General features: G+C 44.6%; 2 protein-coding genes across 3 annotated transcripts in view; one reads left to right on the forward strand and one right to left on the reverse strand.

Annotated features, from left to right (window-relative positions):
* Window positions 1-4,793, reverse strand: part of GPATCH2 (G-patch domain containing 2) — a 657,478-nt gene extending 652,685 nt beyond the window's left edge. The window contains exon 1 of the mRNA XM_078649787.1: window positions 4,687-4,793. Coding sequence (XP_078505913.1) covers window positions 4,687-4,793 — 107 coding nt within the window. The remainder of the gene's footprint in view (window positions 1-4,686) is intronic.
* Window positions 4,794-4,989: 196 nt separating this feature from the next.
* The window catches only part of SPATA17 (spermatogenesis associated 17), a 705,361-nt gene continuing 683,422 nt past the window's right edge, over window positions 4,990-26,928 (forward strand). Inside the window, exon 1 of one of the 2 annotated variants that reach the window (XM_078647122.1) lies at window positions 4,990-5,092. In XM_078647122.1, coding sequence (XP_078503248.1) covers window positions 5,025-5,092 — 68 coding nt within the window. In that variant the 5' untranslated portion in view covers window positions 4,990-5,024. Of the gene's footprint in view, window positions 5,093-5,288; window positions 5,705-26,928 lie in introns of those variants that run through there. The other variant, XM_078647123.1, reaches the window with a different exon arrangement.

Consider the following 26,928-nt stretch of genomic DNA (forward strand, 5'->3'; position numbering starts at 1 on the left):
GTTTACATTGCTAGACTATGACTGAAGTGTCCCTGTGCAGTCGTTAGAAGGCTGGTACTCCACATTTCTTAGGAAGGGTACCGTCTTTCACTCTTCCTAGTTCTAAACATGAATTTAATCCATTGTATTATGTGACCTTTTTAAGCAAGAACAAAATTATTAATGAATTTAACGTTGTTCTGAGCATTAGTGAGTTTCGTTTACATCCTTTTTGTTTTAGATGTTATTTTTACTTTGGTTTCTTTAACATGACATTATGCCAGCTTTTCCCACTAGAGAGTTGGCTTACTCAGAGCAGGTGGTGCGAAGTTTGGTTTGACTTACAATGTAACACCAACTCTGTTACACATAACGGAGACCAATATTCAGTCAATGTCCTTATTGGGGTTTACACAAAATGTTGTCCCGATTTGCATATGATCTATGCTCTGCTGTGCCCTTGCATCATTATGATCCGATTATGTCTCCGTGCATACACAGCTCTGCATCACACATCAATTCTGATATACATATACAATGCATACACAGACATGCCAGTGAACCCCATCTATGGCATGCGCGTATCCTACGTACACATGCGCATGCCAGCGTACTTCAAATCGTATCTGCACATATTGAGTCTATGCACATATAACGGTGCTAACGTACCTTGACCTAAACAAACATTGTGCGCATACAGCTGCACCACTCCTCCTCAATCTGGGCCTCCACACACCCAGTTAATGCACATTTCTGCAGTGTACTTCCATCCTTCTCTGCATGTAAAGTTTTGGAGTCGCAGCTCTACCAATGCTTTTTTGTACTGACATCCACTTGCTTTGTACACACCCAGCTCTGCCCTTGTCTGTCACTCATGATTTGAACATGCACCTGTGCCAGTCCACCTCAATACACATAAGATATGCAAATAGATTACCCAACGCTGAACTCAAAGAGCCACTTTTGTAGACACGCACCCTATGATGACCAACAACTACCACCATTTTAATTGATTTTAGTGTTTTATTTTACCCTATCTTGCTTTGGGCCTTTATGTGTGCATGGCCTAACTCCATTTTCATGACTGAAGCTATTGTCTGTGCTTGCATGTAGCTGCAAAGTGGGGAGGGCATGTTCTGCTCTTCCTCCTATTTTTTGCACTTTACTGACTAGAGAAAACCGGTTCTTATCAGTGGAATGTACATGGTCAGTCTCAAAGCCATACCAAAAGCCTGATCAACCAATGCCGTGGCCTTGGAGCAGACTGGTATGGGCTCTCATGAGAACGAGGGGGCGAGGCTTGATAGAAGCTTTGTTATGTTCGGATTTGAATTAAAAAGGGGAGCCTCCACTGGTCTGGCGGGAGTTTGGATTCCGAACGAGGGCAGACGTGTCTGTCTCGGATTGAACCCTGATTGCTGAGCTCTGATCCCCGGCTGTGTGAAGACTTCCCCAGGCCAGAAGTGGGCAGTGTATGCATCAGGGGATATATTGAGTTTTGTGGTTATTGCCATTTTGATGAGAGCCAGTGGCTGTGATGTGTTTTCTTTGTGGTGTGGGAGGTGCACATCCAGAGTGAGCCTCTACTGTGTATATGTGTGTATATGTATATATATGTATATATATGTATATATATATATATATATATATATATATATATATATATATATATATATTGATTACCAATCCATTTCCCTCTGATGAAAGGAAGGCACTGACTCCGTGTCTTTAACTCAAGAAAAGTTTTAATCCGACATGCTGCACAAGACGCGTTTCGGCGGAAGCCTCCGCCTTGCTCACTTAACTCTGCAGTGAATGGCATACATATATATAACAAACAACATGCTGACACATCAAGAGCAGACCTTACATCGTGATAGGCTGTTCGTAGTCATAGTAACCTATGAGTCATGGTTAAACACACTAAATCATAGACACGGAAGATTCTGTAGTTTTTAAGACAAGTGCCCGTGATGTGTTTTCTTTGTGGTGTGGGAGGTGCACATCCAGAGTGAGCCTCTACTGTGTATATGTATATATGTATATATATATATATATATATATATATATATATATCTTTCTGATCTCTTGCAGGACGTCCAGTATATCTTATCAGTTATTGCTTGTTTGTTAATCAGTATAATTATTGATTCATGAAATTTAGATTATAGTTTATAGTTTGCTACATATATTTGAATCTTATGCATTTGGTATCTGAGACAGCCTTTGTTTAGAGAGTATTATGTAATAAACCCCAAGCCTTATTCTAAAAGTGATAGAGTATTTGCATTTTGTTAAATAAAACCCCTTTTAAAAAGGTGCAGTTTGTTTTGTGTTGAAGTCTTGCTGTGCCAAGGGTGGTAAGACATGCTCAAAAGTGTATATTATTCAAAGGTGCAGTGGTATATTTGCCTCCCAGGTGGGAGTGCAGGGATTGGATGTGGCTTATTGGTGAGAAACCACATTCAAAACAAACGCTCTTCAGTCCTGACCTACACCTGAGCTGTGGTCAAATGGCTCAGCCCTTCTATGAGCAGAAGCCTCTGTGGACATGAGGGTTAGCAGGAATCAGAGAACCGAGGGTCATCGGAGCATCTGAGAAAGTGAGCAGAAGAAATTGGGATCTATGAGTGAGATGGAACCTCCAGGAAATTATGGTTAACAGGAGCTCCAGAGAACTTCGAGTGAGGAGGAGTCTAAAGAAACAGAAGGTGACTAGGGGCTTGTGGGAACTGATGTTAGTAGGTGCTTCAAAGGCCTGCGTGTAGCACGAGCCTTCGAAACCTGAGGGAAGAAGATGCCTTGAACAGCTGAGGATGATCCAGAGTCCTTGCTGGTAACCTGTAGGACTTGAGCACAAGCGGATGCCTCAGGGCATCAGTGTGAGGATATGTTGTGGGTTCCTCATGGTGAACGGAAGGCTCCAGACCAGGGGGTGAACCTGTTGGGAAGTGAGGATCACTAACAATGTGCAAGATATTTTGTGAATGATGGCGGGCAGAGCATTCAGGGATCTGAGAGTTTTCACAAGCTAAGGACCTAAGGGTCAGTAGTGGATTCAGGAACCTGATGATGAGAAGGATACTTATAGAATTGAAGATAAGCGTCAAGAGCTCTGCAGGTGAGTACTGCAATGGTACAATGGTGTTTGTAGTATTGACAAGTGTGTTACTGGACCCAAAATTAACCTGGTGATACTAACAAAGCAATGTTGAACAAAAAGTAAAGAACAGTCAAGATCTACGACTGTTTGGTGCTGAGTCTATTTTTGGTTCCAGTATGAGCCTGCCAATACAATCAACATATAAGGAAGTGCAGCTATGAGAGTTTAAGCAATGGGCCCTCCAGGAAGACAAATTCGGGTAAAATGAAACAAAAAAGCAATTGTTAAAGGCTGAAGCTTGCATCCTTCATGAACACAGTTAACCACAGAGTGCACATACGAATGCATCTCTGTAAACAATAGCAACATTGTCAAAATACTCAGCAGTTTGATTCTGCATTACATCATATCAACAAGAGAGCACGAACTCTTATGGTATCACTGGTATATACTATATTTGCTTTTCATACCATCCTATGTTTTAATTGTTAATCGTATTTCTAGCTTTGTCTTAATATCTATTTTGTTAATGTCAATGGGAGACTAGCACTCTTTAGTTTTGAAAAATCTTAGGAGTGAACACTAATTTATATAACAGATGACATCAGAGGAAGTCATTACACACAAACTTAGAAATCAGTGGCAATATAGAACTTGGCATTGAGTAAATGCTAAAACGATGAAAAATCATGTAAAATTAATACAATTACACAAAAATCGCACTATGGTAGACACAAATGTGCGATAAAATGTAGTGGTGTGACATTCCTACGTACCCCATTCAAATGAAGGCGTCTGCTCAACAACCCATTCCCTTGAAGGTGCGATTACCTCCTGAAACTTCTACAGCTCCCCCTGTGTACATACCAGATCTCTGAACGAACTGCATTTAGATATCGTGTTCTAACCCTTCCCAGCAGATGGCACATTCTGGCTGCCTCGAATAAGAGATGAACCCAACTTCTAAATTTGTAAGTGTCACTTCCTATCAGTGAGTCTTGATGTTTCTTGGAGACTATTTGTAACTAGAAATGCCCTCTCCTCAAAAACGTTGGAATGTTGGGCCTGACGATGCAGTTTTCAACAAACACTTGGGATACTTTCGCTTAAAGGGGAAAATTGATTTTAATTTACGAAAGCTGGAACAAAGCACCTTCCCTTGGGGTCGAGTTTCAAATGCGTGTACCATTCGTTAACTCTTCAGCCAGCGTTCTCATGTTGGCCCACGTGAGGCAAGAGTGGCAGTTCATACTTTTACAAGGTATTCTGTGACTTGTAGTTTTTCATTACTAATGCGAATTTACAAGCGTCACGCCTGGCCTGGGAGAACTTATGAACTATGGCAGCGTAGAGGAGGGCTATTGTGTGTCTAGTGGTGCTGCTGCCCCACAGCCCATTAATTGTGTGGGCTGTCTCTCCGTTCCCTTCTTCAACACGTGTGCATGCATGTGAAGCACGCTTTCGTTGTTTCTTTCTCATTTGTGTTGCTTTTGATACTAGTATATGCCTCTAATATATGCTCTGATTCTTTAACTCGTCCTGTCCTTTGGTCCCCGTGTGCCTCTGTAGAATTTAGTGCGATGCCCCACGACTTTGGCACTCACCCGTTGATCTCCCCACTTGTCCCAGGAAGACCTCCAGCCCAGGACATGAATTCAAGTCCAAAACAGCCAGCACTTCCGGGATGAGTGACGGAGATGGGAAGATCCATTGTAAGGGACGGGAATTTCGCGGTTTAGGGCGCCCTTCGAAGCTGCAGAAATGAGAAAATTTGACTAAACACTGGAGGTGCAAACGCCATTTCGTATCTCCCCGCTTTCCATTCTCCCTCTTCCGCTGTTCGGCGCTGCGTTCCAGCGATGCGCCCCTCCTGCTTTCTCACAGTGGTAGGGCCGGTTGTCTTGGATACGCATGTACACTTGTGCGGCTACTGCTGCAAAACATGGCATCCTTCGTGAAGCTGCAGAGCAGGAGCCGCGAGATAAAGGAAGAATACTATCAGAGGAACAGGTACTACAACGCGGTGGGCAGCGAAGGAGCTCGCACAGGAAGAGGTCCCTTATTCTGACCCTCAGTTGTGCTTTTTAATTACTTGTTTTCTTTTATGAGTCTCCAAAATATGCGTCCCTTCCAATAGATGTCAACGAAAAGTTAAAGTTAGACGTATTTAGTTGAGTAGCTCACGAATCACAAAACGTTTACCTGTTGAGAGCCACGCAAACCTAGAGCCAGAAGAGCAAAGCTAAATATGCCTTGGTAGGGTTGGCACTTAAGCTCAAGCCAGACCAGAACAACGCAATGTGATTCTATTTCCACACTGAAACACCAATAACCTTAACGGGGCAGACGTTCCCTGTGACCTAAACAAGGACTTGGCAGGTCCGAGCAAAAACAAGATTCTATTTTGACTGGTGTGCACAAGCCACTATCGTGACCATCAGCCCAACCCTGGCCAATGAGTACTGAGCTAAGAAGATCAGAATAAACAAGAAGAATAGAGGTTCAGAATACGGAGCCCGAGAGTTAAGGGAACACAGAAGCAGTACACAGAGAAGATGGCTACAGGATTCTGTAGGAGCAAAGTGCAGTAAAGAAGAACTAGAAGGCTCACACTGAGTAGAGGTAGGGAATTAATTAAGAGCAAAAGCAATTCGAAATGGCATAGAAGTGGTACCTCTAGGACTTAGGCTAGATGTGGACTGCTCATGATACAGCGGTGATGGCCAGAAGCTTCTGCTGGTCTAACCCTGGAAAGGGTATAAGGGCGGCTTCAGTGAGTTTACCTCAAACCCGCTGGCAAGTATGGGCTAGGTGCCAGGACATGGAAGCTGCTTTAAGGAAGGAAGTCAACAATGCGTCCTCTCAGTGGGGATTAGTCTGATCACATTAGTTGAGGAACAGGAGCCAAAGCACACAGAATATAATATTTGACAGCAGATCACTAGGATGGTGGGAAACCAAGTCTTTCTTAGATAGGGTAGGGTATGATGTTAGGGTAAAATGTACAGAGAGATAGGAACAGCCTGAAACTGATCGTGAATTGTATGGCTAAGCAGTAGAGGGGCTCACAGGGACTGAGAACATTGTGTTTTTTAATGAAGTACAAATAGGTTAATACTGCTTCGAAAGAGTGGCATGTGGAGAGTGGAGGCAGCATTTGGGTGTAGCAGGATGTTAGATATGAATTAGAAATGTTGAATGAAGGTCATGCTGCAGTGGGCTTGTGAGGTTTGCATAGTCTTTACTAAATGGTGTAAGAGCTTAAATCACTGAATGACCGGGCAGCCAAATCATTCCTGCCATTTTCTTCTTTATCCTGAAATCCTCCTTAATTGTTCTCTTTCCCTGGCTCAGTGCATGGGACTACTAATTCAATGAGACCCACCAACCTACACATCATATTCATGTTAGGGACAACCTGAGTGTATCTGCTAAACGGGTGTTCCCACACTGTAATCTTGAGCCAGTGTTTACCTTTCAGGCCCTTGCCCAGAAATTGGGTCCTTCCAGCATCTGTTTAGTTATTTTATGATGTAGTATATGTAAGTAGGGCCTTGCACACTGGACCCCTTACACAAATTAAAACCAGAGACCCTGTAAAAATGGGGACCGTATGATTATTTTGTTAATGTATTTGAATGTTTGCAAATATTATCTCGATTGCATTTCCATTAATGATTGCAGTCTTTGGACCAAGTGCAGACGGGAGGCTGATCACAATCACTTCCTGTGCTCCTGGTATTTGGGTTAGCTTTTGGCCTTAAAGACAAAAATCGGGAGCACCAACGCCCCGCTTTTTCTCCTTTCTCTTGTTATCAGTTTCTGTCTAGAGGAAATGCACAAGGTTTCCTGGCAGAGCAGTTACAGGAGACTGATGTACCTGGTGTCACGTGGTCACCAGCCCCCACAGTGTATTCCTGGACCAAGGCAAACGCTTCTGTACACATTATCCTCTTTAAAGATTGCTTGCTGAAGTTCTGCTGGCATGATTTGCTGCAGGTGAGTGACATGGCTACATTGTGAATCAATTTCATCCCTGTGCTAGTGTTTCCTTTACCTGACCCCCATCCTCAACACTTTACATTCCCAGGGCACACTGCCTTGTGCCTTTTTTTTTGTTGCAGATTTATATACCCAAAGGTATTGGAGCGCTTTACATGAGCACCAGTTGGGTAACACAAGAACACGTTCATTTTTTTGGTTGGCACAGGGAGGTTAAGTGGTTTGCTCAGAATCACAGGATGTGGAGTAGACCCCGAGGCTCGAACCTTGGTTTCCCAGCTCCAAGGGCGGCAGTCTAGCCGTGAGGGCACATCCTCTCCCCTTCAGTGGCCTTCCTCCCGGGAGAAACGCCTTTTGGACTTACTCAGGGTCTTCTGATGCTGCCTTGCTGTGGAGAGTGCTAGCACCCAAATTTACTGCGCACTAACAAAAAGCTCAGAGGCCATCGTCGGTGGTACTTGTGTGTGCTATTCGTGCTTTTTGTGCTACAGGGCACACCTCACAAGTATCCAAGATGATTTTTTGTCCCTTGTCTGCTCATCCGCACTTCCAATCTCTACCTCTCCCCATCCAGGTAGGGTTTGGAGCTATTGATCTGTTGTGATTTGCACGTTTAGGTTGTGGTATTTTCAGGTTTTACTGCAGCAAGAATCCATATCTTTAAACTGGGACATAAAACAAGAATTCCCGATATCGTAACTTTAAACCGCGCACATCGAACTACTTGATTTTACAGTACTAGATTGGTTTTCTTCGCCCCTAGGTTTCATCATTTCTTCTGTCTGTTTGCTGTACTTTTTCCTAGACATCGCAATCAGCTATTGACCTCAAATAATGTTTAGGAGTTGCTGTCTCTTGAGGGAGGATCGCGAGTCTTCTGTGTTCTTACAGTAATTACGAACCGTACAGTGTGCACCATCAGAGACTGCGAACAGTGCACGGTATAGATAACATGAGCGCCTAGTGCTGCAACTGTTTTTCTTGTGATAAACTGTTAATTATTGATTTATTTGATTTGCTTTGGATCTTTTTTTAATGTGCACTTATTTCTGTATATCTAAAGTGATGTTAAAGCATTGTTTTTTTTTAAAACAAAATAATACAACTTTGGCGGACATTCTGTCTTATTTGAAAACTCTCTTAACTATAAACTATATCATATTGCATCACCCTTTCTGGGCACTTCATTTGAGACAGGCTAAGTTTGTTTGACCAAGCCGTTCAGTACCGTCAAGAAGCCTTAGTAGGCCAACTTTCAGTCAGACTGAGTACCCCGTAAGTGGGTGATAATGAATATCTGCAGTCTTCCCTTTTACATCGCTACGTTGTCAACATTCAAGATAGTCCGGTTAATCGAAAAAGACTGACAATTGGTAAAACGCTGAAAAATTACCTGCAGGGTGCTAGAGCTGCCGTGAGGAGAACGGCTCACCAAATACTCATTCCACGTCGGGAGTGCCGCTCCAGGGGTCCCAGTGCCGCCGTGAGGGAAACGGCCATCGAAGTCGCAGCAGGCCACTTCCGCCGCGGGGACTACATTTCCCAGCTGTCCCGGCGGGTGTGGCGCGACCAACGCAACGTCATCAGCGGAGCGCCCCTTAAGAGGGAGGAGCGCCGAGCGAGCGCCGAGAACGCAGAAAAATTACCTGCAGGGTGCTAGAGCTGCCGTGAGGAGAACGGCTCACCAAATACTCATTCCACGTCGGGAGTGCCGCTCCAGGGGTCCCAGTGCCGCCGTGAGGGAAACGGCCATCGAAGTCGCAGCAGGCCACTTCCGCCGCGGGGACTACATTTCCCAGCTGTCCCGGCGGGTGTGGCGCGACCAACGCAACGTCATCAGCGGAGCGCCCCTTAAGAGGGAGGAGCGCCGAGAACGCTGAAAAATTACCTGCAGGGTGCTAGAGCTGCCGTGAGGAGAACGGCTCACCAAATACTCATTCCACGTCGGGAGTGCCGCTCCAGGGGTCCCAGTGCCGCCGTGAGGGAAACGGCCATCGAAGTCGCAGCAGGCCACTTCCGCCGCGGGGACTACATTTCCCAGCTGTCCCGGCGGGTGTGGCGCGACCAACACAACGTCATCAGCGGAGCGCCCCTTAAGAGGGAGGAGCGCCGAGCGAGCGCCGAGAACGCTGAAAAATTACCTGCAGGGTGCTAGAGCTGCCGTGAGGAGAACGGCTCACCAAATACTCATTCCACGTCGGGAGTGCCGCTCCAGGGGTCCCAGTGCCGCCGTGAGGGAAACGGCCATCGAAGTCGCAGCAGGCCACTTCCGCCGCGGGGACTACATTTCCCAGCTGTCCCGGCGGGTGTGGCGCGACCAACGCAACGTCATCAGCGGAGCGCCCCTTAAGAGGGAGGAGAGCCTCTCGCCTCGCGAGTCGCGCGCGAGGCGAAGCCCGGGCAAAGGGCGGGCCCTCTGTGGCCCTCAGAGGCACGAAAAGGCCAGGCTAGGCCATTCCCATTACATCTTCTTACTGCAAACTAAGGTACTGTTCCCTTTGTGAGTTTCTGGACTCTACATGCTTTACTGCTACGTGTATTGTCATCGTATCATCATTTCCAGCAGTATATCTATCCTATTATCTATTCGGCTCGTCCTGACGTCAGGGTTTCTGCTTTTTCCTCTGCTATTATCCCAAGCATGGGGAAAAAACTGGTCCCCGTTCCAGCTGAGTCTGTGAACACCCTAGACTCATACCTTGTGCAAGTAGTTAACGATATTAATAACAAGCGTAGGCAATCTCTTGGGTTGAGTCAATCACCCATTTTTTTGCCAGCAAGTCCATCGACAAGTGCCCTTAGCTTCGAGACATCTGAACTACTGCCAGATAATCTTCCAGGGACTCCTGAAACTCTGATGTCCCAAGACCCGGATTCAGAGGACAAAGCTGAATCTGACCCCCAACCAGATAGACAGGATCTGATCGACTTATCAGATAACACCACCAATGATCTAAATCAGCAGACAGCTGCCACGGTAGTAGTCCTTCACTCTCCGCAAATTGCCACAAGGGCTGTCAGAGCTTGTCGGAAACCTACAGCGAAACGTGGGGGCAAACATCTTAGCAGGAAGAAGGCCGCCACACCACCTCCGACTCGAGCAAGGAAACAGCTCGATCCTGTCACTGATATTGAGCCAAGAAACACCATCGACGAGGACCTTTTTAACAGAATCCAAGATATGATTGATATCAAAATCAGGACTATAATCAAACCCATGATAGGGAAATTGGACAAGTTAACATCTGAGGTAAAAAAGTTGGGTGCGGTACATAGTAAGCTGGCAGACGAGGTTGAAAATTTATCTTCCCTCGTCACAAACTTAATACCCACAAATGCAGAAGCCACCCCTAATGAGAGTAGCTCGCAACCCATTCAGCAAGGGCCGTCACTCCCACCCTCATCACCCTCACTACCACCATTACCCGCAGTGGGCCAGGTTGTAGATACTGCAGTCCCTAGCATTAGCACATCTGATGCTATAGTGGAAGCACGCCAAGTGGACATTTCTGCCCAATTTATCTTGGAAGCCTCGCCGGTTGTCCTGGTGCTGGCCAACGTCCCAGTCTTAACACAAGGCAAAGCAGAGTCCAACCAGGACCTAAAAGACAAAGCGTTACATTGGCTAACCAACAACATGTTTATGACAGAACAGGGTTTTGATAAGCTGGCAGGGGATATTGTCATGTCACGGAGGGTCCCATGGATCGGTAGTAAGGCCAAAAAGTTTCAAGGGGATTGTGTCATCTTAAATTTTGCCAATGCCGAGGTCCTCCCAGACATTTTAAACAACATCTTCCCGCCCCAAAGACGTAGTGGCTCCATAATTCCTCTCACCCTCAAGTTCTTTTTTGACAAAAATAGGTTTACCACCTTACCTAAACCTCCTACTTACAAAAGATCTACCAATGCCGACGGTTGGGGAGGGGGCCCTAGATTTCGACATCATAATAACTGGTCTCAACTAACAGCTTATAGGGAGCCAGGTAGACCCTATCGTCCAAACGACCTAAACATCAGGCCACCTCCGGCACAAGAGCCAAGAGGGAATGTTTGGGGTCCTAGTATAAGGGGTTTTGATTATAACATCAGGGGTTTTAGGCCTACACAATGGTTGGGAAACGATCAGTTCCCGGTACATCCAATAACCCCACGACCTCTGTGGAACCTAGGACCATTTGGACAGGCCCAGGCAGCTACTCCTTTTGAGTGGGGTTTGGGTACTGGCAACAGATTTGCTCCCTTGTCAGACCTAAATTCCTGCGACTGACTCGAACCAGAAGCAGCCAAAGAACGGGAGGAGGCGTCCGACTCATTAGTTACAGGCGGCGGTCAGGTATCGCAACAACCAATAGCTGAATGTGCAGAGGAGATTGCGATAGCATACACAGAACCATCCACTGACCACTGTAAGATAATGAGTTGGAACGTGGCGGGTTTAAACGCCAAACGCCAGGATCATGCATGGCTAAGTTTTATTTCCAAGCATCATATTATCGCCCTGCAGGAAACCTGGGATACGGCGTATAACCTTTGGTGGGACGGGTATATTAGTTTCACTAAACCTGCAGTCCCTAGTAGAGCGGGTAGAGCCAAGGGGGGTTTGGTGTTCTTGTTCTCACTGGCTCTAAAAGGCAGTTATAGGCAGATCAGCTCTGATTCCGATAACATTTTAATCATCGAGAGGGTGATCAGCAAAGCTTGTAAGTCACTATATGTTAACTTTTATAATTCTAGGAATAGCGAATATAATGGTCTTAATATCGCAAGCCTAGATTCTATTTTAAATACAGTACTTCAGGATAAAAATTTTGTTTATGAGTTAATTTTATTAGGCGATTTTAATATTCATTTATGCGAATTAGCCTGCAAGGGTAGTGATGTAAAGGATGTCGAGGATGTAGCCATACAGGGCCCTCATTTTGAACATTCTGCAGAGGGGCAGGAGCTTGAGGAACTCCTGGCCAACTTTGATTTAATTGAACCTGACTGCGCTCTGAGAATTCCAACTTTTACCGGCACCCTACATGGCTCAGTGATCGATTATATTTTCGTAACTCGGGGAATTTTAAGCTGGACCATGGCCTATTGCACCGTACCCACTCACTTCAGCGATCACAACCCTGTTCTGCTTGAAGTGGCCTGGGGTGCCTATATGGGGGCACCCCCAGCAACGGAAAAAGGGGCACATCCTTTGAGGTCCGTTGATCAAAACAGAAGAGTGAAGTGGGCTAAAGTGATACCTGAAAATTTCTATAAAAAATGCTTCCCCAAAATTAAAGCCCAAGTTGAGCTTTGTAGAAACCCGGGTACACACGGGCACACCATAGTCGCAGCATACGAGGCAATCTGCACCCAAGTCTCGAAGGACCTCTTGGTTAAACCCACCCCGGGAGCACAAGGTCACAAGCGCTGGTTTGATCACGAATGCTCGAAAGCACACAGAGAACTGCTAGCGGCACTAAAACTTGTACCCAGGGATAGAGCTGAAATCTCCAGAAAAAGGAAGATCTACAAGGCGGCCACAAAAAATCGCAAAAACGCAATCAAACGCGAAACCTGGGATGATCTCCTTTCCGCGGCTGTATTAAAGGACAGTAGGAGATTTTGGGAGATTTTAAGGCAACCGCTATTTGCGGAAGATAACAACGCACCCATGGACTGTGTGATTGCTGATGAAACATGGTTGTCCTTTTTTAAGAATGTTTATGGGGGAGATGACGACGAAAGCAGAAATAGGGGCCAGCCGTCTAGGAAAAACGTACACCCCATTATCTTCAACTCGCTAGAAGTTGAAAAAGCGCTCCTGGCAACCACTAAACACAAGGCACCTGGCCCGGATGGGGTCCCGGCTGACTTCTTCATGTTCTCTCCCAAACTATGGGCCGAGGTAATGGCAAATTTGTTTAACGCAGTGAACAGCAACCCGGCGCCTGCCACATGGGCCATATCCACGATCGTCCCCATTTTCAAAAACAAAGGTCGCAGGGACAACCCCGCTTTTTATAGGCCCATATCCCTACTGGACTCGACTATAAAAATATTGGGCAGAGTTCTGTTAGCTAGATTGAGGGAGAACATTGAGGACCGTGGAGGCCTATCAGACTTGCAATACGGCTTTAGAGAGAGAAAGGGTACCATCGAACAGTGTACCAACTTACATCTTCTTATTTCCAAGTATACTGTAGCCAAGGAGGGGTCTGTGTTTCTTGCCTTTATGGACCTTTCATCGGCGTTCGATCTTGTCAACAGATCAAAATTGTGGGTGATCTTGTTGGAGCTGGGCATCGAAGAAGCCTTGGTCTCGTTCATGGCCACTATGCATCAGGAACTCTTCGCAGCAGTCCGAGTGTCAAACAACGGCAGATGTACCCCATTATTTAAATCCTTAAAGGGGGTACGTCAAGGCTGCATTTTAGCCCCCACGCTTTTTACCATCTACATCAATGGCTTGGGGGCACATCTGCGCGGCCTGAAGGCGGACGTCCCACGTGCAGGGGATGTGCAAATTCCGGCACTCCTGTACGCTGACGACGCCGTGCTGATTGCTCGAACTGGTGTTGGCCTCCAGACTCTTTTGGACGCATTTGGTATTTTTATGAATAATTTGGACCTGAAGGTGAATGTATCAAAATCGCACACTATGGTAATGGGGCGCGAGCGCACCAAAAAAAGGCACAAATCTTTCTTTTGTAGTGGGGTCCCCGTCTCAATGGTAACGACATTCCCCTATTTGGGTGTTTTATTTGATCAAAAGGGAACATGGGGACCACAGATAAGAGCCAAAAAGTTGGCGGTAATTAGATCCTCTTCAGCGATCCTTGGTTTTGCAGGCAAACTGGGAGCCCGGCCCATGGAAGCCCTTCTAAAGATCTATAAGAGCAAGCCAGTGGCCATTGCACTTTACGGTTCTCCATTGTGGGGCTATGCTAACCTTGACTCTATCCAGAGAGCTGAAAACAGATTTATTAGATCTCTTTTATCTGTTCCTCAGTCTACCCCGACCTATTCAATCCATCAAGAGGTGGGCCTACCATATTTGTCAGACCTACTGAGTTTAGCACCCCTGATTCTATGGTTGAAATTATGGCTAAATGAAGATCTTCCACTAAACCATACAATCCTGAAGGATGTTTTATCATTAGATAAATATAGCAGTATCCCATGGATGGCATACCTAATTAAATCTTTTACTGACCTGGGCCGCCCTGAGCTCTTTCTATGTCCAGACAAAATCAGGGTTGAAGATATAGGTCACGTAAAAAAGGCATATATGTATAGAAAGGAAGCGCACCGTGAGGATGCAGAATTAGTGAAGCCATCAGTTAGGTCTCATAACCTTTTGGTTAGTGCCCCCTCAATCGCACCTTATCTTATTTTTGTAACCGTTCCCTACCACAGGTTCTTGCTAACCAAATTCAGGTTTAACCTGATACATTACCATCTTGGTTCATATAAGGGATGGCAGAAGCCAGATGAAGCCCCACCATGTAGATGCGATGACTTTTCGGTGCAGGATACACTGCACTTCGTCATGTTTTGCAGCTTTTTTCAGGAGCAGAGGAAAAAATACCTACTCCCTGTCCTGAAAGAAGCAGGCTTCACTCAGGTCCGCCCAGCCTTGCTTTACTTACAGCTTTTGTCAAATCCCCGCACTACCTTTTGCATCGCGAATTTCTTAGTTTCCGCAGCGAGGGTAAAAGCTGCCGGTCAAAACTCGCCTTAGTAATTTTTAAGGGTTTTCTTTTATTAGATTTATTTCTGCCTCTTATGAATGAATTTGTATAGTTTTAACTTTTGTATAGTATCTAATTTTATCTGTAGTTTTAATGACTTTTATGAAAATGCTGGGCTATGTATGTATGGGCATATGTATCCTATGTTATGTTTTATTGTTTATTGTGCGTGTTTCTTTGTATGACTTGTTAAAAGTCGAATAAAGATATCCTGACTGTATATCTAAAGTGATGTTAAAGCATTGTTTTTTTTTAAAACAAAATAATACAACTTTGGCGGACATTCTGTCTTATTTGAAAACTCTCTTAACTATAAACTATATCATATTGCATCACCCTTTCTGGGCACTTCATTTGAGACAGGCTAAGTTCGTTTGACCAAGCCGTTCAGTACCGTCAAGAAGCCTTAGTAGGCCAACTTTCAGTCAGACTGAGTACCCCGTAAGTGGGTGATAATGAATATCTGCAGTCTTCCCTTTTACATCGCTACGTTGTCAACATTCAAGATAGTCCGGTTAATCGAAAAAGACTGACAATTGGTAAAACATTGAACAAATGAGGGGGATGGGGGCATGGTGCAGCACCCTTTCCACTAAACTAGCTAATGGAGGAGGTAATGCAGGGCAGGGCTGTCAAACAGCGAAAGCTAGCAGCAGGAAAAGTGGGAAGGGAACCGAGTGACACCCTCAACTGAAACAGCAACAAGGGGGTTTGTGGAAGGGATTATCAAATGATGTTGTTTAGCATAGAACGTGGAATGGTAGGGATTGGAAATGGCAAGGCAGTGAGCAGGTCCAAAAAAGGGCATGGTCTGATATTTTGGCAGGTAAGAGAAATGTTGACAGGCGTAGCAAGTCACTAAAGGGATGTTTAAGGATATCAGGAGGAGTACGACTTGGGGGCATTTAAGCTGATAGGGTGATACTTTTAGAGTGGAGCTTCGTTTAAACAATTTATGTTTTTTAGTTTGCATGTTCGGTAGCCTTCTGACGTTTTCAGAATGGAGCAGCAATGTTTGTGATCCTACAATTGTCACTTTTCCTTCTGAAGACACTGTTTCTAGAACTGTAGCACATGCTCAACATTAGGCTTCAATAGCAATTTGTAGAGAGATACAATGCTGCCACTTTTGCTTGTTCTACCTCTTAATGTTTTTCACAATCTTACTGTGTCTATTCACACATATGTCGTAGCCATTTTCAGAAGAGTTTCAGTATGGTACACCTATGATCCATGTTCTATTGGTCACCCTTTAAGTTCTCCCTTCCCGCAGTTTACAGTTCCTCAGATTCGGGCCGGACATGCCTGTCTGGCACGCTTGCAGGCTCGGGGGATGCCTTCAAAGTAAGACAGGCTGCCGTGACCCAGCTATGACCCTGTGATGCTTTTCTAGCTATAGCCTCCTTCCTAATGCGTGGGGCTGAAGTGAATATGTTTGCCAGAGCTGATTTTGGTTTGCAGTCATTCGCCACTGAGCTTATAATTGTCATTATTGCTGGACTCTACTTTGATTAATTGACCTGAAGCTCCACCCGAAAAACAGCTTTTCAAGTTTTTATTAAATCACATATACTGTTGACACTCTTTCCGATGTGCTGCCTCTATGATAGATCACTGTCATCTGCAAGTAAGCATACTTTGCTTATCCAGGAGCAGAGCCTCAACTAGAGCTTCCAGATCCTCAACACTATCCTCTTTGTCATTGGTTCGTTTTAGCAAAAATGTTAATGAAAGCGTTCCAAGAATTTTGTAGTAAAACAGATTTGATTTTTTTTGTTCATTTTCTTTGATTTTTGAACAATCAGCTTAGGCCCACGCTCTCGGTGACATAGTGCTTAACACGAAGGTAGTCACTTTCACAGAGATGGCAAAACGTACTTGTACATAGCATTGTGCAAAAAAGTAAGTTAAGCCAATAATAGCAAAGATACAGACAATATTCAATAAATTATTGTTTTTCATAACTGGGAAGAAGGCATTTCTTAAGGCTGTCATTAAGATGGGTATGAAGAGGCACTTTTAGCTCTAAGGATAGTGCAGTTCAGATCTTGGGTGCATTACCAGAAAGTGATTGTTGTATGTTGGACTTTTTCTTGAAAGTCGGTAACTTGATACAATGAGATGCATATAGGTTTTGTTTCTCAGATCTCTGACGTCACCATACACCGAGGCTGCTTGCAGGGAGGCAAGGTCTAGGGTGAAAGGGTCAAACTGTATGTAATAGATACAAGATAATCTGCAAAGAACACTGATTTGGGAGTGCTACACAGGCATTCGGTAAGTTAAACAAGCATTTCAATGCAATAGGTCCCGCATTAACGTGAGTTTGAGCTAGCGGCATTGCAAATGACAATGCCTTTTATTTATGTTTCGGGTTTTAAAAAACATAAATAAAAAAACGCGTTGCCATTTACATTACTAATAGCTTAAACTTTCGCAAATGCGAGACCTATTGCATTGCAATAAAGGGCCTTCTCGACCGCTTGTTAGATTGTAAATATTAGAGGAAGAGACCTGCCCAGCCTGTGACATCTTCAAAGTAGTGATAAATGGTGCCGTGAAGATGTGTAAGTGTTGTAAATTTCACAGACACAAAGTGGGAAGCGAGAGTTACATATGATCCGAGCTATCAACACTAACAAAACGCTCCAACACCTTTCGCTCTGTTATTACACTATCGCGGCTCAGGAGGAAGAGTGGCGGGGGGCTAATTCCTGTCCTCGCCACGATTTGAATGTGCTGTGTCGCATTGCGTAATGTCATTACTATCTTTGGCCTCATAAAAAATACTCCAGCTGTAGTAGGGCCCTGGCACCACCTCCTGGTGCAAGGCAGGCTGTGCTTTATGGCAGGCATGGAGGGAGGGAGAGATGGTCTTGGCTGCAGCTCCGGTCTCATACAGTGCCCCTGCTATTACTAATGAACAAGAGGCGCTGAGGTGGTGGTGTTGGTGGTGGTATTGGTGGTGGTTGCTATTGTTGGTGGTGGTATTGGTGGTGGTGGTATTGGTGGGGGTATTGTTGGTGGTGGTGGTATTAGTGGTGGTGGTATTGGTGGTGATATTGGCTGTGGTGGGGATATTGGTGGTATTGGTGGTGGTGGTATTGGTGGTGATATTGGCTTTGGTGGGGATATTGGTGGTGGTGGTATTGGTGGTGCAGGTATTGGTGGTGGTGGTATTGGTGGTGGTATGTGTGGTATTAGTGATATTGGTGGTGGTTCTATTGATGGTATTGGCTGTGGTGGTATTGGTGGTGGTGGTGGCAGCATTGGTGGTGGTGGTATTGGTGGCGCTATTGGTGGTGGTGGTATTGGTGGTGGTGGTGGTAATAGTGGTATTGGTGGGGGTTGTATTGGTGGTATTGGCTGTGGTGGTGGTGGCATTGGCGGTTTTGGTGGTGGTGGTATTGGTGGCAATATTGGTGTTGGTGGTGGTATTGGTATTGGTGTTGGTATTGGTGGTGGTATTGGTATTGGTGATGGTGGTACTGGTATTGGCGGTGGTGGTATTGGTGGTGGTGCTCTTGGTATTAGTGGTATGGTGATGGTATTGGGTGGTGGTATTGGTGGTGGTGGTATTGGCGGTATTGGTGGTGGGGGTATTAGTATTGGTGGTATGGTGATGGTATTGGTGGTGGTATTGGTGGTACTGGTATTGGTGGTATTGGTTGTGGTGGTATTGGTTGTGGTGTTCGTAGTATTGGTGGTGCTGGTATTGGTCATTTTGATGGTTGTGATATTAGTGGTATTAATAGTGGTGGTGGTGGTGCTGGCATTGGTGGTGGCGGTATTGGTGGCGGTATTGGTATTGGTGGTGGTACTGGTATTGGCAGTGGTGGTGGTATTGGCGGTGGTGGTATTGGTGGTGGTGTTGGTATCAGTGGTATATTGATGGTATTGGGGTGGTGGTATTGGTATTAGTGGTGGTGGTATTGGTATTGGTGGTGGTATTGGTGATGGTATTGGTGATGGTATTATTATTGGTGGTGGTATTGGTGGTGGTTTTGGAGGTATTGGTATTGGTGGTGTTGATATTGGTGGTATTGGTGGTGGTGGTATTGGTGGTGGTATTGGTAGTGATGGTGGTTATTGGGATTGGTGGTGGTGGTATTGGTGGGGGTATTGGCGGTGATGGTGGCAGTGGAATTGGTGGTGGTATTGGTGGTGATGGTGGTTATTGGTATTGGTGGTGGTGGTATTGGTGGTGGTATTGGTGGTGATGGTGGTTATTGGTATTGGTGGTATTGGTGGTGGTGGTATTGGTGGTGGTGGTGGTGGTATTGTTGGTGGTATTGCTGGTGGTAGTATTGGTAGTGGTGGTATTGGTAGCATTGGTATTGGTGGTGGTGATACTGGTGGTGATGGTATTGGTGGTGGTTTTGGTGGTGCTGGTATTGGTGGTATTGTTGGTATTGGTGGTGCTGGTATTCTTGGTATTGGTGGTGCTGGTATTCTCGGTATTGGTGGTGCCATTGGTGGTATTGGTGGTGGTTGTATTGGTGGCGGTATTGGTGGCAGTAGTCCTGGTATTGGCGGTGGTGGTATTGGCGGTGGTGGTTGTGGTGGTATTGAAGGTGGTATTGGTGGAGGTGGTATTGGTGGAGATGGTGGTGCTGATATTGGTGGTGGTGGTATTGGTGGTATTGTTGGTGGTGGTATTGGTATTGGTGGTGGTGGTATTGGTGGTGGTATTGGTATTTGTGGTGGTGGTATTGGTAGTATTGGTGGTGGTATTGGTATTCGTGGTGGTGGCATTGGTGGTGGCATTGGTATTAGTGGTATTGGTGCTGGTATTGGTATTGGTGGTGGTGGTATTCGTGGTGGTAGTGGTCTTGGTGGTATTGGTGGTGGTATGGGTGGTGGTCATATTGGTAGTATTGGTGGAGGTGGTATTGGTGGTGGCGGTATTGGTATTGGTGGTTGTGGTGGCTTTGGTGGTGGTATTGGTATTGGCGGTGGCATTGGTATTGCTGGTGGTGGTGGTATTGCTGGTGGTGGTGGTATTGGTAGTGGTGGTATTGGTGGTGGTGGAATTGGTGGTGGCATTAGTGGTGGTGGTATTGGTGGTGGTGGTATTTGTGGTGGTGGTATTATTAGTGACCCTGGTGGTGGCGTTGTTAATAAAACATGCTTTTGAAAACAACCTGTCAGGTGGCTTTAGTGCAGATGACATGTTACATAGATGTGCTGTTGTCAGCTTCTGCCCATTAGCACAGGATTATGTGCTACCTGGAATTCACATGACTTAATTCCCTGATCATTTCTAAATCCATTTTACTTAGGCAGTTGAAACAGACACAAGATAATGCCGGGTCAAAGTGATTGAAAGCAGGCGCCCGTGTTACGGGGACGGCTGTGCTCCTTAAAAAAACACAAGCGGTTTCAGCTGAAGCAGTGCATGTCCGACCTGCAGTAAGAGAAACTCAATCAAGTAGATTGTGCTTACAGACTAAATAGCAACCAAAGTAAAGGGGCCAGTAGCCAAGGGAGGTTACAAATGAAGACAAGGCTGTACTAAGGAGGGACTAACAAGCCTGTTAACGAATCCGAAGGCAGCATTTACGAAAGACAATGACACAAGCCACGAAAAATATGGGTGGGGGAATGGGCAGGGCTTCTCTCCCATACTCTACTACAGCAATCTTGCAGAGCGAGCAGCGCATGCGCCCTGCCGCTAGGCTCGACCTAAAAAGGCCAATTCTTTAATGTAAACGGGTCTGAAAGGTGACTTTTAGGTCACATTTGAGAATATAAGGTCTAATGTGTTTTATTAGTCTTAGCTGATATCTAACATTTTAGGTCAATTTGCTTAAGTTCGAGTTTAACTGGAGCATGACAAATAGAATGAATCCTATGATTTTAGCAGCTATTTATTTGGGTTCTTGATTGTATTTGAAGGATAAGAGCAGAACTTATATATTTTGTATATTGAGTTTAAATTTAGTTTATGGCGTTAAGTTTTGTATTTCTGAAACATACCTGGCCAAAGTGTTTGGGCTCGTTTTTGCTTTTTCTTCATTTTCACATAAAGCTGCTGGCTGCCTGCTATAGGCATACTGCTGGAAACAGATTATCTATTTAGGAACCAAGCCACTGATTGGTGCAACACTTTTTGAAGAGAAGGGAATATATTTATTTTCATGCAGAGCTTTATATGACAAAGGCCACAATGATGGCTTTATAACAAAATGCATTTGGCATAAATCAGGGAGAAATGGCACTGGGAAGTGCAGTCGAGGGTGAAATAAAGGAGGTAGTCGAAATTGAAAGAAGACTTATAGAAGTGGTCTGCATTAGAAATTGAATGTTCACTTCAGAGTGATCAGTCAAAGTTGGGGTGTGTTGGCTCGAGGCAACATAGACCTAAAGTAAAAAGAAGGAAATGGAGTCAGCGTGTATTAGGGCCTTGCTCCATCAATACAATACCATTTTGTGTAGATCCTTCACTGTACCAATAATAGTTCAGTCTGAGATGGGAAAAACGCTCTGGTGAAAAATGTATGAATTCACTTATACCACATGAAAAATGTGTAGGATAATTGTGAACGAAAACCGAATCTTGTTCAGCCTCTGGAAGCATTGGTGGGCTACTTGACATTATTAGGGCGAGCGATTTACTTGTAGGTCATCACCCCCACGAATGCTCACCCATGCCTGTTGGATGATGATACATTCTCTGTGAGTAAGGGTAACCATAATTTTCTTCAGTTCTAATAGCACTGAAAGTAATTGGACTCAATACTCAGCATAGCATTCGAGGACATAGGAGGTGACTTGAGGACGAAGGGCCTCACTGGAATAAAAAAATACCAGGGAAGACGAGGGTTCTGTGGCTGAAGCAAAAAATACACTTTCTGAATAATCTGATGGTTTCCAATCCAATAGAAAGATGCATAGAAGTTGCAGTAGATCAAAAGTCAACAGACATGGACACGGACCCAAGCTCCTTTCAGAATATAAACAGACTTGTTTACAGCCAATTCCTGAGAAAACAGTCATCCCTGGGTGATTATAATGAATAGGCCAAGCTCATCCAGATAATTCTACTGTCCCTGCTAAGGACACTGGCAATTGGACAAACCCCTAAATGCTTGCATTATTTAACACGCCTTGTGGGCCTGTTCCCCTTCGTCTTCCAAATCAATTCACTTGATTATACACATCAATGAAAAGGGGCTCTCTAAGTGTCTGGAGGATGGTGTGTAGTCAGACGAGATGAAATATCCTATCACTATTCTGTCCCATCCACAGAAAGGAGCATTTTGTAGCAACAAAAGATAAAGAATGCAGCCTCCAATAACAATATAAACAGGAGACAGAGACATTAATATGCCATAATCTGCAAAGGGTTTGCCTTTCCAAAAAACAGTAATGATATATATATATACCCTACAGTAACATAACTCTTCAAAGGGGTTTGTTTTATTTTCCTAGTGTTGTGACGCCGTTTATAACTGCAATATGGGCCACATGTATCAGCATTTGTAATTGTGATGACCTAATTGCGATTTTCTGCCAATTGCAATGAGGTAATCACTCTTGCAAATATAGCGATTCGTAGGGCATAGCAAATTGACTTACCTAATTAATATGAATGAGGTAGGTTGCAATTTGCGACCCCATAGGAATCGCTAAAATCACTTGGATGGTGGCCCGCTGGGGTCAGCAGACCACCATGTCTGTGATTGCTTTTCATAAATCATTTAAAAATTTTTTTTTAAAATACAGCCCGTTTTCCTTAAAGGAAAACGGGTTGCATTATATATATATATATATATATATATATATATATATATATATATATATATATATATATATATATATATATATATATATATATATATATATATACATACATTTTTTTTTAATGATGATTCGACTTAATTACAGTACATGAAAAGATGTAAGATAGACTTTTCGGGCATTAACTAAAATACTTTGAATTTACCACATTGTATGTGTTGTAAAAAGGTTACATAGCCATTGTACTGACCGACGCAAAAATGAGTCGCTAATAAAAACTGATAGATTTAGATTTGTTTATTGTACAGTTAATAAAAACTCACAATTTTAAAACGTACAATTATATAAAAGGCAGTCAATAGAAAAAGATAAAGCTTAAAAAGAGCGGGTAGATTCACGTGGTTAAAATTTTAAAACTCACAAATTGGATTGATGCAGTCCATTAAGATTAGAGGGACTAGGTGCATACAGTTGTTTTAATTTGGCTAGTGCTTCCGGTAGACCCTGTGGGTGTCTCTTTTAATCTACTGGCCACTATGTCCCAGAATGTTGTTGTCCTGCAGTTTAACTGGGTTTCTACGGGGTTAAAACAAAGCATCACAGCCTGTCTGCAGCTTGTTATGCCCTTCTGATTCCATAAGGCTCGAAGCAAGGAACGTCTTATGTCCAGAAGGTTTGTGCAGATGCAAATGATGTGTATGAGGTCCTCGTTTCCGGAAGAACAGAGTCGGCAACAATTTGCTGTGTTTTCCCTTTTCCAGGGTGCTAGGTGAGGCGTTATAGGTATTTTACAGAGGCGCATGTTGAGGAACTTGTTTTTTGTTATTTGTGTGAGACCCGTTGTGAGATACTGTTGTGGTTTGAGAGCTGTGTAGCCTTTCAGCACCACCCATCCGTGCGCTCTCTTGGCTAGGGTGGCTTTTTCCTCAATAAATGAGACCTTCTTGGTGACTTTCGATACCATCTTTTTGAAGGTACCAAGATCGGTTGGTAACTCCCATAGGTTTGATAATCCTAGGGTCTCCAGTGAATCCATTAGATTCCTTGCTGGTGAGCTATCTCTGATGGACAGTTCAGTCCAGAGGTGGGCGTTTAGGGATCCATGCTCGGCGTCTCTGATTTTCCGCCAGACTTTTATGTATACGCCTCTTCTCTCCACCGTTTTGCTTCTGCAGTCCGAATTCAAGGCGGATTTCAGCAGGCGATGAATAAGTAGGCAGGTGGAATATTGCCCTGTATGCTCGACTAATGGTGTTATCTAATGTTGTTGCGTCTTCGCCAGGCATGGATTCACTGCCCTAAGTGAGCATTGGCTGTAAGCGAGCTTTTATTACCTGTAGGAGGGGGCCCAGTGTCCGGTTAGGAAGAGCTTTCTGCAGTGGCTTTGTCAATAGGTGGAATGTCATGCCCTTCCGACGGATAGCCTCTAGTTGTTGTTTGAATGAGCCGTTGCAATCTAATATAACTCCTAAATATATATAAGAGGCTACCTGCTCTAGCCTCTGTCCATCCAGAAGCCATGTGAAGCTCCGTTTTCTATGGTGATTCATTGTCATGATTTTTGTTTTGTTTAAATTGATTGTTAATGAGTTGGTTGTGGAGAACGCGTTGGTTTTGTCCAGGAGATGTTGGAGGCCGATTGGGGAGCGGCCGATGAGCACTAAATCATCTGCGTAGAGAAGATTTGACAGTATGATGTTACCCAGCCATGGTGCATGAGATTTGGCTGTCTCCAGCTCGCCAGGGAGATCTGCAAGGAAGAGGTTGAACAGCATAGGGGCTAGGACACAGCCTTGTTTCAGGCCTTTGCTGGTCCTCATTTCTCTTGAGAGGTGCGTACCAGATGCCAGTTTGATCCTGACCCAGGTGTTGGTGTATAGCATTATCAGCTGCTGTAAGAGTGGGCCTGGAATTCCCCATTTGTTCAGTTTCTGCCAGAGTTTGTGGTCTATGTGATCAAATGTGGCGCTGTCATCGATGAAGCACAGGAACAGAGAGCTCTTGGTGGCTTTTGCCGCATCTGCCAAAAGAGTTAACGCCATGATGTTCGTCGTAGTGCCCTGGCCGCTGCGAAATCCAGTTTGGGTAGCTGGGATGATGTTCTTTGCGGTTGCCCAGGATGTTAGATCCTCCAGAACGAGGCCCGCGTAATACTTTGCCTCGGTGTCGATTAAAGCTATGAGGCGATAGCTGCTTGGGTCGTTCCTGTCGCCCTTTTTATAAATCGGGCTTATTATCGAGCCTCTCCACGATGTTGGTATGGTTGTTGATTGAAAGACTGATGCCAATATGTTGCTCCAAAAAACGGCGTCATTTTTATATAATATTGGCAGGATCCCGTTGGGCCGGGGGCTCCCTCAAGTTTGCCTTTTCAGATTTTTTTCTTTCCTAATCCTGTCTGCTGTTTCTAGGTGTAGATTGTCCTCTAAGATTACTAATCAGTCGATGGTTATTGATAGGTCTCTGTCTGCGGTTGGATTGTGGGGCAGGGATGATTTCCTTTTGCGGACTGGGATCTCTTCTTGTTAAGTGTCCTGATCTTCTTGAGGCTCTGGTGCGCATCGTCTAGCCAATCTCCCCCTCTGGAGTTGGCCCCTTTTTAGATCAACTGAGTTGGAGTGTGTGGATAGGTAGTTGGCCCAGTCCGTTTCTGGTATATTGGAGTTAATGCCTTTATGGCCTGGCTGTTGGAGGTTGTGGATTATTTTCCAGAAACTGGAGCTGTTCTTTTGTTTGGAGCTGTGAACAATTTTTATCCATAGATCTTCATTCTGTTGTCTTTTTCTTTCCCAGGTCAACTTTTTTAGTTGTGCTTTTAAGATGCGGAGCTCCTTTAGAGGGACTTCGTTATTGGGTTCTTTTCGGAGTTGTTTTAGGATCTTTTTTATTTCTCGTTTTATGTTTTTTATCTCTGGTGTTGCTTTTCCGTTTGAAAACCGTGTAGTGATCCCTTTTGGTTCTTTTAGCTCAGTTGCATGTTTGGCTCCCAATTCTATTACAAAGTCTGCTCAGGCATTTAGCGGGTTTATGTTTGAGCGAGATGCTTGGTGTATGATGGTTTTTGCACTGGTTGATAGTTCCTCAGACTCTGTGGTCTTACACCTTATTCGTTTATAATTGGTAGTGTGTTCTGTGCCTATGTATCTCTTTTCCACCACTTTATTCTCGCAAGACACATCTAATTTAGCTTCTAATGGGAGGTGGTCGCTTTGAGCACTTTCACCTATCTTGAACGAGCTGATTTTCTTGTACAGTGGAAGTGTCATTAGCATGTAGTCAAGGTGTGAGGATGTACTTGAGAAGAAGTATGTTGGAGCTGGTGGGATATCCTCTGTGAATCGTCCATTGAGTACTCTCAAGTTTAGGTGCTCAAGGTCTTTCAGTAGCTGGATTGAGGTGTTTGTGTATTTGTTTGGAAACGGAGTCGATTGACTTGGGATTTCCCAGACAGTATCCATTTCCTTTGTCATGTCGTCTGTTTGGTTGTCTCCGAAGAGGTGAAGGTTGAAGTCACCTGCCACAAGGGTGTTCTCCATTTCCCTGTCCTCCGTAAGTCTTGTCAGTTCTTTGGTGAGTTCCCTTAGCCCCGAATGTCAGTGCTTCGGGTGTATGTATATGTTGATGATATGCAGCTGTTGGGTTACCTGGTTGTTTGTGATTGTTACTGATAGTGCCTGTATCGAATTTGGAGGAGTGAGGCTTACTTTTATTGCTTCTGTTGCCCCAATTGTTGTTATTGAGGCAAATGTCGCCAGGCCGCCGGAACTGTGGCCATATTGAGAGCCTCTGGGTGCCGGGTGCGTTTGGGTTGTGTAACCTTGTAGTGGTATGTCGTTTGTTTCTCACGTTTCCTGGAGAAGAATCAGGTCGAAAGCTTTTAAGTGGTTTAGTGTTTCGGGATCCTCCAATTTGTCTGAGAGTCCGTTGATGTTCCAGGTGCATATTTTGATTATGGGGAGGGCAGTATGATTGGAAATTGAGGCTGGTGTTCTTTGTCAATTAGTTTCACCTCCAGCTGTGGTCCGTGTTATTGATGTTCTGTGTGGTTCTGAGTGGTGGGAAATTAAGTGTTGAAGATATGATAAGTATTTCTCAGGTCCCGGGGAATAGCTGCGTGCTCCTTTCAGTATTGATTTAGCTGATTGGAGGCGTTCTTGTTTCATTTATTCGAGGAGCAGAGTGGGATAAGCAGGTCTTTTTGCTGCTTCGAGCTTAATTCCCCACTGGCAGAATCTGAGTGATTCCTCCATAATTGAGTTTACTACTTCATTTGTTATCCATGTGGACTTAGTTGTTTCATTGCCGTGTGGATGTGGGGCTGGGAGAAATTTAATTACAAGCAGATCAGAGGTGTTTATGTTTTTT

Source organism: Lissotriton helveticus, chromosome 6 (genome assembly GCF_964261635.1).
Source record: "Lissotriton helveticus chromosome 6, aLisHel1.1, whole genome shotgun sequence".
Classification (NCBI taxonomy): Eukaryota; Metazoa; Chordata; class Amphibia; order Caudata; family Salamandridae; genus Lissotriton; species Lissotriton helveticus.